Here is a 17,729-nt window from a genome sequence, read left to right on the forward strand (position 1 = left end):
ATATTTCAATTAATCAGTCACAGATTAATTATAGCTTGGAGTAATAACATGCAGGAACGATACTTATAAAAAAACAATTCGGAGCTTCGTTATATTATTTTTATGTAATATCTTGCAAATTTATTGAATAAAAACTTTAAAGAATAGAACAATTATCAATTGAAATTTGAAATTCAAATGCAAATTTTTATAGCAAAACGTAATTCCACATATGATATTGTAATAATGTCATATCCAGTTCAAACTAGATTGAAGTTCCATTAGGAACACGTTCAGGAAGAAGATAGATGTAAGGAAGTTCCAATTTTTCATTTCGTTCTTTTATTTTCTTAGAAATGTCTTCAAGTTTGTCTTGGAAACGGTCGATAGCATCAAGAGCTTCCTGGTCTTCCCATGCTGTGGCACTGTAATTTCCCAAATAACGCTGAAAACAGAGGACAGCTGACTAAAGGCCCTGTTACGCGGTGCAATTTTTCTTACAACATGCAATGCAATTCTACTCTTTAAATATAAGTGCAAGAAGCGCCATGGAGCGTAATAAAGAAAAAAGTTTGGTAGTTGCCAAATTTACATCTCTCAAAGGAAGAATAGCATTGCGAGTTGCAAGAAAAATTGCACCGTGTAGCAGAGCCTTAAGTTTGACTTACTGCACAGTAATTTTGATAGGGTACAGTACTGCTCAGAAATAACCTAATCAAAAACGCGTTCCGAACGCGTTCCCGAACGCGTTCCGGACGCGTTCGAGGACGCGTTCCGAACGCGTTCCAGAACGCGTTCCAAACGCGTTCCAGAACGCGTTTCAATCGCGTTCCAGAACGCGTTCCGAACGCGTCCTCGAACGCGTCCGGAACGCGTTCCAGCACGCATTCGATATTCATCGGCTATCGACTCCGGATCTTGTCGTCAATACCCGGATATTCCCGATTTAGTTTAATCACACTGTGGTTTAATCTATGCTTTATAAATGGCGAAGCTCTCAGTGTACGCTAGAAAAAGGGTTATTTATTTAAAATCCACTGGAAATACACACAAAAAAATACAAGAAATTCTTCTTGAGGTAGGAATTAAAACCTCAACGTCGGCTATTTCTCTGTTTCTCTCGCGATATCGAAAGACGGGTAGCCTCGTGGACGGTGCTCGGAGTGGTCGAAAGCCGAAACTAAGCGAGGAGCATGGCAATTTTATAGATGAAAAATGAAAGAAAATGACGAGTTAACATCCCGTGAGTTAAAAGAAAAGATTTCCGTAGATTGTGGAATTGATGTATCGACCGCAACAATTAGACGAGCAAGGCGGAAGCTGGGTTGGAAAAAAGAAAACGCCAGATATTGCCAGTTTGTCCGAGAGCCAAACAAAATGAAACGGTTGGCTTTTTGTTTGAAGGCCTTGAGTGAGCTGGATAAGTTTGAGAACGTGATATTTACTGACGAAACTAGTGTTCAAATAGAACAACACGCAAGGATTTGCTTTCGGAAGGATGGAAGCCAACCAAAGCGCAAAGGTCGACCAAAGCATCCACTGAAGGTTCGTATATTTATTTATTATTTTACTTTATATTTTACGGATTAGAGCAGCATTTTTTTCTTAAAGGTTTATAAATTGCAAGAGTCTATTATAATTTTTTTTTGCTGTTACTAATATGACCTCTTCTTGGTTTTTAAAAGGTTCATGTTTGGGGTGGAATTTCCTGCACTGGAGCTACTCAAGTATGTATATTTAGTGGGTGTATGGAAAGCATAGGCTATCAAACAATCCTGGAGAGAAATTTGTTGCCATTCATCAGAAAAAACTATCCTGAAGGTGGCCATCGTATGTGGCAGGACAATGACCCCAAACACTGCAGCAATTCAACGAAACAGTTCATGAAGGATAATGGCATAAATCATTGGGTCACACCTCCAGAATCCCCGGTTAGTTGCAGTTAGTTCTGTTATGAAATTATTACTATAGTGTGACATTTTATGTAATACAATGATAACAGATCATGATGAACCATAATGTGACATTTAGATAATAATGAGAATAATACACCATGATGATCCAAGATGGTAAATTTCATGTGCATGGTTGTGGTAGCTGGTAATGAAATGTCTTATTTTAGCACCACCACAATTACTGGTTTATGTCAGTTACAGAAATAACAAGAATTTTATAATAATTGAATAAAACCAAGTAGCAAAGTATGGACACCAATATTGCTGTATTATTTACATGTCACATTTGCCATTAACATAATTATCTCACATTCAACTAATTTTCTGTTGTTAAACTAAACCAATTAAACCTGCGTGTTACTTTTTGATCATATCAGAGTGATTAGACCTCGCAAGATATCATTCAAAACCGGCAAGCATGACTAATTACACATTGTCATTGTCACAGATGTGAAGAATTGTTGTTCGTGTAAACGAACACTAAGCAACAAGCAAATTTCTTTGCCAGTCACTAAAAATTCATTCACAAAATACAAAAATGGACTTTGATACAGTTTGAATGCTGCTGTGTTGTCGCCGACAAGGAATGAAGTGCAGGTATGAACAAACATGCAATTGTTAACTGAAATAGCTTAGCTGAGAGCACGGGTCGATCATTATAATTCAGATCTTCGTTTCACAATATCGAAACCTCAATTGTTTTACATGTACGGCACAGTATGATATGAATAAAATTCGAAATACGGTAATTACCGTGACTACTGTATACACTGTTTAAATGTATACTAACTGAAAACTAAAAACAATGGTTTATTAACTACCGAAAGTTTCTTTGAACAAAGACGGCGATAAGAGTCATCTAGCTAATTTTAACAGCGTTTTCCCTGTCAAATACTGGCTTTGGTTAAGCATAGCATATCCTAAGGCCATCAAGTCCAAATTTCTCAAGATGCTACATACATATTAGTATCATTTTCGAATGAGATACACAAGTCACACACGCGCTTATTTTTACGCGAAATAAAATAGCGCTTGTCCCGCATACTAAAAGCGGAATTAACGAACCGTAGCATAAGCATATTGACTAGCTGTTCGATAATTTATTCGGAATTTCCGAAGGCACACGAAGCGTCTAAGTGAAAACACTGGAACGCGTTCGGAACGCGTTCGGGAACGCGTTCAGAACACGTTCTGGAACGCGTTCGGAACGCATTTCGGAACGCGTTCGGAACGCGTTCGGGAACGCGTTCGGGAACGCGTTCGGAACGCGTTCGAGAACGCGTTCTGAACGCGTTCGGGAACGCATTCTGAACGCGTTCGTCACATTAGGTTACTTCTGAGCAGTACTGTACGTAAATTTAACTTGCTTCAGACTTTGATTTCCACAATAAATAAAAATGTTTACCCTGTCTTAGGTGTAAAGCAAATTCTTAATTGCGGAAAAATTCTTGATTCGTCTTTTTACTATGACAACAATAGTTTAAGGCATTCACTGCTTTTTAATATGTCAATCCTAATAATTTTGTAAGCAAATTGATCTATATTCTAGCCTGTTAAGCCTGTTAAGTTAATTGATATTTTGCATGTTAGTTTAGATGTCTAAGAGATTTTCTTTGTCCCATATAAGATTCGTAATTTGTAAGGAAAAGTTGATACAATTAAGATCTTCGTAAGGAAATATTGAGTAATATTACTTTCTTTCTTCGTTTATCTGCTAGCTTTCCTCAGCATATTTCGACCTTGTTTTTTTCTGAAAACCGTTTTTTAAATCACCTTTCCTTTCTTAGTCGTCGTCTTTGATTCAAAGTCATTTCCCAATGGCTTTAAATCGACTTTTGCACTTAATTCGCCGCTGACCTTGTCACGAAAGCTTGTTATGAACATAGTCGTCGCTTGATGCGTATTGCCACTGATGCTCTAGTTAAGCACATTCGACTTTTCTATTCTAAAGATTCTTTTTCTAAAACTAATTTTCTGTGTTGTTGTTCTATCTAACAGCAAAAAAGAACTCAATGAATTCGATAGTTGAATTCGATCGTTGAATTCCAGACTTTATTCCCACCTCACGGCGAATAAAGACCCATTTTTTCTACCAATCACACCTGTTCTAGTGACCTCACCAACCTAGTAGTCACGATACCGCCACAATACCTGGAAAACCATCCCCTCTTTAAGAAGGCGCTTTTTGTTCTTACATCTTTTCGACTTTTCCATTAGACAATGTCGACAAGAATTAGGTCAACGTCTGAAATTTACGTCCAAAAGGCCATCCAACCTTACCCTTTAGAATGAGGCTCTTAAATCTCTTCGTGGTACTGAAAATACCATAAAACCAGCTGATAAGGGGGTGCTCTAGTAATCTGGAGGGTTGATTCACTCTGTGACACACTCAATTCAGTTTATACCCACATACAACTCAGTGACATATATTTTTACCGCATGATTGATGAGGATTTCACATTCCATCACCAATCCACTGTTCGATCCAGTGTTCACCAACTGGTCTCCAGTGGTGAAGTTCCTTAATCCTCCCCTCTGTGCTCAGAGACCACCACCCCTCGCAGTCCGATCATGTCATTTCTACCTAAAATCCCCAAGCATAACAAAATAGATCTATTGTGAGGGTTTGTGGTTGTCCCACCGAACACATTTCCAGCCCATTTCGAAAATGTCATGACATCTTTGTTAAGGAATTTACCATCTTATATCCAGGATACTAAACTTTCTCTTCAAACCATCAACAACATTTATTTTCAATTATCTCATGTGAAAACACCATGGAATTCACCTTATCAAATCTCTATACATCGACCTTCTAAGATGGTTGGAAGGCTCTCAAGTTCTTCCTCCGTTCTCACGCACCATCCCTTCAATTTTTTTGTTAGGAATGTTGTTCCTTTCATATGCTGCAGAATGATCTCCAGACATCGTGAATTTTCTCCGATAATCCCCTAGTCTCAGCGCAACAAAATATCCCGGATACATTGGTAGAGCAAAGCTCTTCAAAGCCCAATGGTACATTCCCTTATGGCATTTGCGAATGCAGAACATGTTTTTTGACCGATTCCGACACTGTTATTTCGGCTCCAAATTCACAGGTTTTTTTCTTAGGCATCACATAACATGCCTCTCCTCGAACCTTATTCCAGGAAAAAACGCGGTTTACTGCATCTCAGTGAAAATGGACAATCTCTAAGAATTAGGTTTATGGTGACGACCGTAGGTTGTTCAACAACCACGATAACACCAAGCCTGATGCCAAACATTTTACTTCAGGTAAACATTGTGTCACGGATATTAATATTTGAGCCGTTTGTACCAACAACAGCCGCAAACGACAGGAATTGCGTCTCATCTACAGACTGGAAAATCTCCAACCTTCTGGCATAAATGAAACACTATCACCTTCTGTAATATGATTTACCATTACTTTGTTCACGTCACAACATGTTGTAATGTTTCTTTGCCACATTCAGCCTGGCTATTTTAGCCTGCAATCAGGCGTCTCTTTAGCAACGTACATTACGATGCGTTTTTCATTTTTTCCCCAAATAGTCTATTTCAATCACGTGTTTTTAATATACAAAACATGCGATATCCCTTATTTTTTTAACTCTCCTGACGAAGTACTCAAGGTCGAGACGTCGAGAAAGGTTTTCGTCTATTTTTAGGCAGTTGTTTTTATCACATTTGAAGTTTAACTTACTATGCTTTATTTCTTTTATTGCTCTTATGAAAATTATCTACCACTTACCTCATCTTCAAAGAGCTTTGTTAAAATATAAACAGTTGCAATGGCTTTGGCTGCTTGAGATTTGTTCGGCAAAGTTGACAGAATTGACTCAAATGTCGCTTCGCCTTTCTTCTTTGGTGGTGGTTGTCGAAGAATAGCTGGAGCATTTGGAGTGAATCCGTAATGATCTTTTTGACTGAAGTTGACAGCAGCATGTTGGCAGGAAAATGTGAAAATAAGTGAGGTGAGGATTTCGATCAATTGTTCAGCACTTTCAAACGAAGCTGGAACACCGTGATCTTTATGACCTGGATTAACACGCCAACCATTCTTATGAACATCAAAGATCCAGCTCTGAATCTCGTTATCTTTTTTCACGTCATCATCGTTCTTGTAGTAAATACCAATGATATCAGCAACGAAATTTTTAATAGCTTCCCACAATGCAAGGCCATCATCTCGATAGTAAAATCCTGGTAGTTTTGAGGGATCATCGACGCCACGTTTCTTCAATGTTTGTGGAAGATTGTAATCTTGAAGATTAACCTTAACATAAACAAAAAGCATTACCAAGACATCAACAAAACAGTGTAAATATTTAGCATCAGGATATTTTGCAATCAATATTTCGTCAGTTTTTTAATTCATTCGTGTCACGTTAGTGCGTGCTTGGGCGTAATTAGGGCGTGCTTGTTATACTGTATAACTAAGATGAAAAAGTTTGCATAAATATGTCATAGGATATCGTGGTTTCAAGGACGTTGTTATTAATATAGACCTTTCTTGAAAATAGTACTGACTTCTTTAAAGGACTTCTCCATAAATGCAACATGACCACCACCTCCTAAAGACAAACATTGATCTACAATTCCACCTGAGTTCATCAATTCTTTACGAGCAATGGTATTAATTGCAAGAACGCCATAGATATGAGGTTGCAGCAATTTAAACACTGGATGAGGTGAAGCAAGGTTTCGCCAGGTTGATAAGGCAAATGATTCCGTAGTAAGATGAGTTCGCAGCAAATGTGTGTTGAGCTAAAATCAGAAAAATGGATCTATGTTTACAAAGGCTTATAATTTGAAGACAAAGTTTGGCATCACATTCCTATTCTCGGTATTTTTTCGTTCAAGCTTTCGTTCTTATTTCAAAGGTTTTTTACCTGAATATATTTCTAGTTTGGTGAGATACCTGATGGAAATTTGATTCAGCCACACCCAGCCAGAATTTTGCCAGCATCCAGTCATGTTCATTTGCTTCATGCGGTGTCCATATTGGATTCTCAGGACCAGGTTCTTGGTTGATTTGTATAGCAATTGGCATAAGATGCCCCAGCTTATTAACATAAAACAGCGCCAGAGGAGCAGCACAGTAACGAACGTCAGCATTCTCATGGTTGATATTATCAGGAGCTTTGTATCCCATGTCTTCAAGAATTGGACCACTATAACACTTTGCACCTACCAGTACCTTGAAGTCAACGATGTAGACATGTCCATCCTGTAAGAATCGAGAAATTCACAGATAGCAAGGCTGAAAATCACCGAACGATTTTGATAAGCCGAACAGTTATAAAAAAGCTACAGAGCAGTTATATATCATCTTCTGTAAAACGTCAGTGAAAAGTAATAAATTAGGTTCCTTTCATTACAAGAGAATAGCAACAGAATTTGTCAGGAGAAGATATTTTTTAATTTTGAATCGGAATTGCATCGACTGACTAAAATATTCAGTAAAACGAGGGTGAACTTACTTTTTGATAGAACAAAAACAAAAATGGAAAGATGTCATGGTTTCATATTTCTCTGTTGTTATACAGTTTTATAGATCTTCCTCACCTTCATTTCATCTGCCAATGACTTTCCTCTATCCAACGAGGCTTTCACATCATCATTAGTCACCGGAAAATTCTCAGGAAGTGCGTCGCAACGAATTAGTGTCATGGGATTGGCTCCATTGAGGAATCGATAACCAAACCAACGATCCTCATTCCATTTATCCGCCATGTTGGGTGTGTCACGAAGGATCCAGTTACGGTATAAGATACGATAATCGTCAAATGAATCCCAGTCTTCAAACAATGTGAACAGCTTCCCGATTCCGAGGTTGACGAGGGCGGATTTCCTGCTTTCCTGGTAGGATCTGGACGAAGTTAGAGATTCGAGGATTTATTAAACTCAATAATTGTCACCTTATCTTGGAGATAACATAATTGCACATGCAGTGCATTATTGTACCCAAAGGCGTAGCTAGCCTGTCGACAACTTAGTCAGGCTATGCGAATGTTTTGGTGTTCATTGACTGCGAAAACAATGAATTTCTAAAGAAATCAATAATGACAATAACATAAAATTTCCATAGCATGACTAAATCGTTAGGCAGGCTACGCCACTGATAATACCCTTCCAGTAATTACACTTGTAAACTACAAAATGCAAAGATATATAGACAAAGGAGGATTTTTTTAAGGATGAAGTGAAATTTATTTTGAGAATCCTTTTTAGATTTACCTTTATATTTATAAATGTCCCCCAATTATTCAACTAAAATACCTGGTCTTTTCATCAGTAGATTGAACATCTCGTGGAAGATCGTCATGTGTTTTAGCCTTAATATTTCCAGGCATATCATCAGAGACGTAATCCCACTGGTATGTGACTTTTCGCTCTTCAAGTTCCCTCTGCCGCTGTTCACTCACTATTGCTGGTACTTTATGGAATGGTAGAGTTGCTAGAAATCGCAAGTCATTTAAATCAGGACAGGCTCCTGAACCTCAGGCCTAATGTGGGCCTATCGTATTACGATGTGAAATTGATGATATTTAATCTTAATTCTAAGACGTTTTTGTCCAATCTAACCTTATTTACGTGCTTTAAAACTAAAACTAAGGTAAAATATCCCAAAGAATTGTAAGAAATAAGCGTTTCCACGATGTTTTAGAAATCAAAATTGGGTAAATTTGAACGTCATTTACTAATTAAACTTCCTAATAGACGAAACGTTATGTTTTTACCAGAATTATTACATCATACATTCTATACAGATCTTACTCATTCTGTACAGGTAGAGCCCGTAAGGTGAGGGTTGTACGAAAAAGTTTTATTAGAAGATTAACATGCCGTTGTGAAATTGCATTTCCTATTTCAAGAAACTGTATTGAGCCCCCTTAAAAGTTCTATTTGTTCTAAAAAAGTTCTAAAAAAGTAGGGATTTAGACATCATTGAAGGCACGACTACGAGTAAGGAATTTTCTCGCTTGGAACTTTTTTAATTGAGCATAAGTAATATGACTTTGTGACGTTATTGGAAGTAATTCTGAATCGTGTTACCTTCACCACGAAATAGTACCATATCCTTGGTTAACCATCTGAAGCATGGGAAAGAGTAGACACGGCCTTGACTGGAGCTCAAAACGATGACCTGTATTAGTTGAATAGTTAGGTTTAATTTTTTGATTAACAGAAAATCATTTTAAAAAAACTAAAGCATGCGCGTGCGTCTTCGTTGTGATTCTGGAAAAGTTACTCAGTGCCATGCGGGGGAAATGACAAAAAGTCAAAGAGAAAGTATAGACCAGTTTTAGACTAATCTTAAAATTGAGTACTCTATAGAATGTTAGACATACATAAAGGTCTTTGGACGTATAATAATTTTTTCTCTTGCGGTCCGAATTCATATTTTAGCGTTTCTTGCAATCTGATTGGCTACGCAAGCGGTCCGTATGAGGCCGTACGGACCGCGCGAGATTTAAAAGCACAGAGCCAACGCTATTCGGACCGCAAGAAAAAATAAATCTCGGCCTTCGGCCTCGGGCTGTTTTTGAGACCTTGGGAAATATTTCCCCATTATTATATTATTATTAATATATTATTATTAATTTATAACTTATATATATTTTGTGATATTTCCAAGCCATTCCCATTGAAGAGGGTTACAGCGGACTTCTCTCTTGATCTGATTCATTGCTCGATGCGATACAGGTGCTTTCTTCCGAATTTACACCTTGTCAGAACGTCATTGCAACGAGCGGGGTTAATAGCAAATGTTTTAATGGTAGATACTTCATTGTAAAGCCTTTGAGTTATTTTGAACTTCTCAGCTTCTGTCAAAACACCTTTACGTCCCATCTTGCATATAAATTTGACACGCTGAATTGCAGATCAGCTTAAAATTTTAAATCATCGCATGTATCTGTGTTGCCATATAACGTACCAATTTTCATTATTTTTCATTGGAAACTACCGAAGTTCCAACAAAAATTAAGATCTAATTTATTTGCATGTAATTCTGGCACGTAATATAAGTGATGTTGTTACCCTGTAATTTCTTCTTATATAAAAAATAATTTAAAACCTCCTCGTGACTCGTTTTTTTCGATTCTTAAATACCGTGCATCTACACTTACCCTGTTCACAAACCAATCTGTATCACCTGACAAGTATCCTCCATCAGAATGAAATTCAATGAGTTGAATGTCACCGACATCGAAAGCTTCCACTTGATATTGCTCTTTACTTCCTGCTTCGAAATCATTATGGAACCATTTGTCCAACTTCAGGTAATCTGTTCGACCTTTGACACCTGCAAAAAAAGAAACAGTTGGAGATAGTAATGTCGCCATTTTCCTTTAAAATTTAGACATTTAAAGTTTGGATGCAGATAAAACACTGGAGATAAACAAAGCTTAGCAAGCTTAGTGCTGAAGATTACACAAAATTTGAGTATTCACCAGTAGAATTACATCAATTTACCTGTTATTCTAATAGTGATAGCGACATCCTTCCCGGCATGCTCCCTGTCTCCAGTTTCAATCTCGATATTGTAAACGGCGTTTTTTCCAGCTGGAATCACAGATCCAAATTTAAATTTGCGAAGATGCTGAACGTGAGCGTACACAGCAACTCGAATATGTCCGATGCTGTTGTAATCTTCAGGTGATTTAGCCTCGAGTAATCCTAACGAATCAGGTTGGTTGACGATATTGAAGCCAGTTCTAAATTTTAAAAAATGAATAAGAATTTATTTCTATTTTTTGTAAGAGTTGTATAGGACACCGCGGAAATTGGTAAGTGAAGTTAATAAAGTATTACTTACCTACTAGTATTACCAACCTAGTTATAATCGTGCGAATAATAGCCTGGGGCCGGTTGTATCAAGCCCGTTTAGCTTAAACGGTGGTTAAGTTCAAAATAGAAAGCAAATTTATCGCTATATTCAACAGGAAAACTAAATGGTTGTAACCTTAAGACAAAGATACTGTTTACAACAACATATTCAGTGCGCAATGTTCAAGTTGACTTATTTAAGAGAGATTTAAGAATGGTTTTAATTTTCACTTACCCAACGTTTAAGTTAAATGGGCTTGATGTATACAACCGGCTTCTTGTGTGTACTTTATATGCACAAGAACTTTTTGAAATTATTCGATATTTTTCTCTTTCATAACAATAAAGAAATGCACAATTTTTGGATTGAAACTTCATAAACACCAATTTCTTCTGTGTTGGTGTAGAGTACGTTTTGTAAACGAATATTGCATATATACTATATCGTCGTATTCTCAATTTTGATTGGTTAATTTACCTACAGTTAACTGCGTGCAAATTATACTCTGAGCGTGCGCATTTGAAAAAAACGTTGTTTAGCTGCAAATAATACTCTGAGCATGTGATTTGATGTCAATTTTGTAAACAATAATGGCTACTCGCTTAGGTGAACATTCGGAAAATGACTTGTATTGCTTACTCGAAGAAAAAAACGCGTAAATATAAAAAATTAATAAGATAAGTGAATGATAAAACAATTATTGAACTCGGTTCTCGCTAATTGGATCTGCTCGCGACCGACAAATCACGATATTTTGCTCGATCTCGATAGTCCAATAATTGATTAGTATCAAGTTTGCAAAAGTTTATAATTATAGCTGCCTGAAGTAATTTGTTCCTATAATTATGCCTTTGTCATCGCCTACGGGTTAGCAGGGTCGCAACGAAAAGGTTAATTAGAGAGGGATTTGGGATCAATTATTGATTCTTCAATTTTAATATTACTTTTACAAAGGTTTAAACGTGAATGCAAAATGCGTCGTTGTAAAATTTTGCCGGCGCTATTAACGCGTACGAAAGAAAATACATCTTTTCAGCCAATCAAGTTACGTTAAGATAATATAAACTTGCAAGCTTTGTACCCAAAGCTGATAAATATAGCGATAGCAACCTCGTTTAAAATAACAATCCCCCATATCGAACCTTTCCAAGACATCCGGTGACAATGGTGTTTTGATTGAGACAGTAGCAAGGTCAAACCATGGGTGTGTTTCCTTGTCCCACATTATACCAGCGTGGAAGATGGTTGCAGTGTCATTTGGAGATGCTTCATGAATTTGAATTTGCAAGCGATAATTTACTGGGCCTTTGGAAAGACGATTGACGTACTCCTTGCATAAATAGTCTTTTGGTCGCTTCTCATCAGCATGGCGACGGAAAATCCTTGACAAAAAAAACCAATGTTAAAAATGGTTGATTTGCAGGGGTGTTTGGTTGGGTGGTTGGTTAACAGGGATCCTATAAAAGACGCTTAATAAAACATGTATTCATGCTAGTGATGTTGGGAATTCACCAAATTTTTCTTTGTTCTTCCTCTGTCAATCTTCCACTCTCATCTTCTTCTTTGATATCAACATCTCCAGGAAGAGCACGATATCTGCAATAACGAACTTTACCATCCTTTGCTTTAAAATGCATCGTAACTTGAGAATAGTAGTAGAGATGAGCGAAGGTGTCAGGAGCTCGTCGCTGCGCGTCAATCAGATTGTAATAGCTAAAACAAAAAAAATGTTCCTTCCTGGCTGTCAAGTGAAGGGCGTTGGAATTATACCTTGTTAAGAATTTTAAACCATATTCAAAATAAATAAACAATTGTAACAACTGTAACAATTACAGTTACAGTAACAATTACGGTTAAAGAATTAGCATGCTGAAGCTTCTCGTTATTTGTTATCTTGTGGTTTAGTATCTTTCATCTAAGAGAATGAACATTACAACTTGGTTTGCTCGAAGTTGTGTCTGATTTCACAATTCCGCTCCCATGGGACCTTGATATCTGCCATGGTGTAACATCAAACGTGGGATACGACTATTTATCGCACATTACGACGCAGTAGTAGCTTGCATGAAAAAAGTATCACACGTTTTGACGTCGCACGTTGAAAATGTGGATTTCACACATAGCTATTTGCCAATCAGAGGTGTAAATTCTTTTATACAAATAATAATATTCATTTAGCGTAAACAATTAAATTGGGGAGGCTTTCTTATCAATCACTATTACCAATGTTTATAATTATATCGATCAAATTATTATGAACTTACTAGTAAGGATTCTTGTAAACATATTTTTTAGCCTCTTCCCCTTCCCTGAGACGTGAAAGATCCTCAAAACTTGAAGTGTGCCAAAATACATTAGCTTCTCCAGAGTTCATAATTATATCCATTGGACACTCACTATCACTGTCAGCAAACTTGATCGAGAACGATCTAACATCCGCACCAGCATCATCCGGGTGCTTGAGGTTTGCATGACGTAATCGTGCAGGGAATTGTCGACCTTGAGTGAATGGGACGTTTTAGGTGCGTTAGGATGACATAGTGATGTTTTTACAGCCCTTTTTTAATTATCGCTTTTGTAATTATGACGACGATGATATTGATTTTCAGCATTCAAACTATTATTCGTCCGATTAATTCGTGAAGTTGAAATATTAATTAGGGAATACTAACCCGCTCTGAAGAATTCGTGCTCAGGGAACTTCGGATCGTCGACGATTTTTATTTTTCCAATACCACCAGTACCAACAGGGTGGGTAGCTCTACGATATCCGCTTAATATTGTACCAAGGGAAAAGGAAGTCTTGAAATTTTCTGTCTTTGCTTTCAATTTAAGACACCCGAATACTGGAGAATCCGGAGGTGGCTAAAAAAATGAAATATTATATTTCTTCACTGTATCTTGGATAAAATAGGAATTACTGACACTGGCGTAGCAGCGAAACTTTAAAGTAGAAATCAAGTCTAAATGTAAACAAACAGTTCGTGTACAATTTGAAATTTTGACATACTGTCTGAATATCTAACGCCATATTTAGGTTCGCCACGTCTTTAAATGAATATAAGCCAGTGTTTATGTCCATGCTTAAAAGTACAAAACATGCGAAATTTTGGCAATTTTTATTTCAGAGGACTTTGAAATTATACATTGTTATTATGAGCAGAAGCAATGCGCAGAACGGCCTTGACTTCCACTTTAAAGAATTACATTTCTTTCAGGTAGGTAGGTAGGTAGGTAGGTAGGTAGGTAGGTAGGTAAGTAGGTAGGTAGGTAGGTAGGTAGGTAGGTAGGTAGGTAGGTAGATAGGTAGGTAGGTAGGTAGGTAGGTAGGTAGGTAGGTAGGTAGGTAGGTAGGTAGGTAGGTAGGTAGGTAGGTAGGTAGGTAGGTAGGTAGGTAGGTAGGTAGGTACAATCATGTGCAAAAATTATTGAGACACGGTCATTACACCTAGTATCTACCCCCATCTCCCTCCAAAACTGTTCCGATGACCCCAAGCCATTTGATTTGCCGAAAATATCACTCTCAACATTGTCAATGGGGGAAGGGGAAATAGTCAATAAATAAACGAAATACGTGACAAAATATGAATGAAGAAAATGTGTTTAAAATACGTAAAGTCTCATAATTTTTGCACCGATGATGGGTAGAGTTTGAGCTAAAAAAATTAAATAGCAGAAATATAATTTCTAAAGTCTGTTTACATCCAGGTTAATTATTAACTTTCAGCGGGAAATTTGAATTTTTCATATCGCAACTTAACTGTTATGCAAAATGCCAATAGACGAAATTCATAGCAGAAAACCAGGACCGCCGAGAGAAATTGTGGGGCCCGGGGAAAATTTTTTTCTGGGCCCTATGACGTCATGGTTTTAATTATTCATACATCCAGTTCTGCCCTACGGATTTCTTTTGTAATTGCAATAGCTTACAATAGAAATCCGTCGGGCAGAACTGAATATATGAATATTCACCCCCCCAATTATCGTTCTAGTTACGCCCCTGGTCGAGTCTGTCGGAAAGTCGCTGCTTTTTAAATGCACTAAAGCAAGATAAATAAATACTCACAACCATACCGTGTGTTCATCTTTCAATCGCTTCTCAAGCTCCTCTTTACCAAATTTCTCGGCAAATATCTCAAATCCAAAATTTTTCCCTAGATCGAGGAAACTATAATAATTATCATCCAAATAAATCGCAAACTATAATATTATAAGGATATATTTAGTACTGAATATATGTCGATCTTCCATAATCATACTAATACAGTGAGTGATGAAAATAATGTAGACAGCATACCGTAATTACTCGAATAAACGCCTCCCTCGAATAAACGCCGCCCTCGAATTAACGCCGCAGGGACAAGCAAAAATATCATTAAACGCCGCCCTCAAATAAACGCCGCAACCTTTTCGTCATTGCGGCGTTTATTCGAAGCATTTATTTATAACCACAGTTCAATTTTCATATATAATTATATAAATAGAAAAGACACATGACTTTTATACTTAGTTTTTTTGGGGATTGATTGTATTGGTTAAATTGGCGTTTAAATTACACAATAAATTCAGAGTTGTTACGAGTTTGCAATAAACGCCTCCCTTGAATAAACGCCGCCCTCGAATAAAAGCCGCATCTAAATTGCTAAAAATTTAATAAACGCCGCGGCGTTTATTTGAATAATTACGGTAGTTTGACTATATTTTCTGCTCTCTTTTTCATAACTCGATCAATATTAGCAGGAGCCGATCTAGGCCGGGCTAGTTAAAGTCAAGATAAAATGGCCAACTCTGCAGAACATGGAGAAATTTCGTTTTACATTAATCGGTATAATTTATTTGTTTACATCTTTCGGGTTAAACCAATCAGAATAACTAAATTTTTCATACTTCATGTAAAATGGACACAACAAGTCCTGGACCGCTTCTGTATATACTTGTAAACAAAAATCAAATACGCTTCGTTCGTAAGGAAACCGAGCAAAACATGGCAGGTTGTAATCGATATGATTTGATACTTACAAACCATGGTGAGAATAATTGTTCCCCCAGGCCCTGAAATAAGTAACAATCATCGTTATTAGAAGACGCTGATATTTATGTACAGTCACTCTGGTCTCTGTTACCATTGCCTTTGCCGGGGCGTCGATTCGAAAAGAAATTGATCGTGCGCAACAGTATTATATATATATATATATATATATATATATATATATATTAATATATATATATATATATATATATATACCGCAAATATATTATACCTCAAATTCAAATTGCCCAATCAAAAACCATTTGTGACATTAAATTTATCAAACTGTGATATTAAATTAGTGTTGCTGTTTTGTTTGAAATAAAAAAATTAACGATTTTGACGACAAAATTAACCGTATTCTTCACGAAAGAAATCTTCACGAGAGCTCAGAAAAGTTGACTAATGTTACAATACGTTTTACGGTAATTTTTTTGCATTCTTCAAGTACTTTTACTGATTTATAGAAATAATTCTGCGAACATTTGGCTTTGAACTGTATGTTTGGCTATTCTACAAGCTCACAACACTTTTTTCGGTATAATATATCATAATTATAATGTTATATAATATAGACCCGCCATTTAGGGGATTCGGCAAAATATTTTTCCCTCGACTTCGCGTCTGGGGAAACATGAAATATTGAGACTCTTTGGGAAACAAAACTCACTATTTCCCTCGGGGGCGTACATTAAGTGTATAATATCATGTGAAAGCCGAATCAAATAATTGTATATTATCCAGATTTCGGTAAGCCAGGGCCATTTTCGCAAACCCCAATGACAAAAAGGGAAATGCCCTGGGAACGAGGTTGTACGTGGCAAATCCAGTGAACTCAAGTAAGACTGGAACGCTCACTCTGGCGGAAGTTTAAAGCCAAGGCTTTCTTGTAGGTATGATCCAGGCCTCCGGCGCGGAAATTTCGTAGGTAAAATGGCAGCAATTATGATTTCCTTTCAAATTCCGCGCCAGAGGCCTGGATCATACCTACAAAAAAAGCCTTCATGATCCGCCATCTTGGCTTCACTCATTAATGAGGGAAAGTCAGAGAGTGAGCGTCCCAGTTTTATTTGAGTTCACTGGGAAATCCCATATCCACTTGAGTGGCCGTGGTACTTAAACGTATTCTAATGTGTAACCTCATCTAATGCGGCTAAATTGAATCTCGGGCTTAAACGGCATTGATTTAGGGTTGATTTTTCTCGCAATTTTTCAACAATTTTTCTTGTCTTTGGACAAGAATTGGAGTCAACTGTTTAGAAGTCAAAGTTCGATGCGATATGGGTAATCATGTTAACGAGCTTTAGAGTCTTTGTTCGGCACACGAAAGTTCAAAGTCTGAAACAGGCCTAAGCGCGTTATGTTGAAACCAACGAACACTGCATGGAAAGATAGAGCAAGAAACGCAAAGAGGAATCGACAGAAAGCTCCGGCTTTAAGAGAAATCAACGCCTCAAGCTTTCGAACACGATTTCCACGTCAAATTTTTTACACACTTTACGTAATATATGTAGTATGCATTGAAGTGCCTGTAATTCGAAATAAATAAACATGCATGAAATTTGTCACTATCCTGCAACATTCTGCATTCGTTTGTCGATAAATCTAACATTCATAATAATACATTCATCTAACTATGACACATGGTCGTCAACTTCTACCTTAAAAGTGATAATATCTTGTAATTTGATTTCAAGATCCACCTATAATGTCAGTTTCTGCGTTTCCCCGTTTAAACGATGCAACTGTAATGACTAATGACTATCATTATGTTCAGTTGTTATGTTCACTGATACGTATATCCTCGCTGCAAAGAACCATCGTCATTAAATATTGTGTGGCAAACACATCTTTGTACAGTCCTATCATGCACGTGATGAAGCATACAGTCAATGGCGCCATCATGGTCAGGAATTTTTCTTGAGGG

General features: G+C 37.1%; 1 protein-coding gene across 2 annotated transcripts; it reads right to left on the bottom strand.

The window, feature by feature from the left end:
• Nucleotides 1-215: 215 nt before the first annotated feature.
• On the bottom strand, nucleotides 216-17,540 carry LOC114519873 (allene oxide synthase-lipoxygenase protein-like). Of its 2 annotated transcripts, XM_028540051.1 has the most exons (16): nucleotides 17,464-17,540; nucleotides 15,793-15,825; nucleotides 14,848-14,927; nucleotides 13,446-13,638; nucleotides 13,038-13,272; nucleotides 12,286-12,486; nucleotides 11,916-12,155; nucleotides 10,419-10,660; nucleotides 10,073-10,248; nucleotides 8,997-9,087; nucleotides 8,220-8,397; nucleotides 7,506-7,809; nucleotides 6,859-7,167; nucleotides 6,468-6,704; nucleotides 5,689-6,213; nucleotides 216-424 (listed from the first exon to the last, which is right to left on the bottom strand). In XM_028540051.1, the coding sequence occupies exons 2-16, from the start codon at nucleotides 15,797-15,799 to the stop codon at nucleotides 245-247; spliced, it is 3,198 nt and encodes a 1,065-aa protein (XP_028395852.1). In that variant the 5' UTR covers nucleotides 15,800-15,825; nucleotides 17,464-17,540; the 3' UTR covers nucleotides 216-244. The 2 variants fall into 2 exon arrangements, with proteins under 2 accessions (XP_028395852.1, XP_028395853.1); XM_028540052.1 differs by lacking the exons at nucleotides 15,793-15,825; nucleotides 17,464-17,540 and having other exon boundaries at nucleotides 14,840-14,875.
• Nucleotides 17,541-17,729: the final 189 nt, after the last annotated feature.

Source organism: Dendronephthya gigantea, unplaced genomic scaffold (genome assembly GCF_004324835.1).
Source record: "Dendronephthya gigantea isolate DGI-Jeju-01 unplaced genomic scaffold, DenGig_1.0 000014F, whole genome shotgun sequence".
NCBI classification, from domain to species: Eukaryota; Metazoa; Cnidaria; class Anthozoa; order Malacalcyonacea; family Nephtheidae; genus Dendronephthya; species Dendronephthya gigantea.

What these genes read in the sequence shown, in the direction of transcription:
- LOC114519873 (XM_028540051.1), bottom strand. An exon ending in CATTGGCAGATGAAATGAAG is followed by an intron (nt 7,168 to 7,505) that starts GTGAGGAAGATC and finishes CGATTCTTACAG; the next exon opens with GATGGACATGTCTACATCGT. An exon ending in CAAAGCTCTTTGAAGATGAG is followed by an intron (nt 425 to 5,688) that starts GTAAGTGGTAGA and finishes CTCTGTTTTCAG; the next exon opens with CGTTATTTGGGAAATTACAG.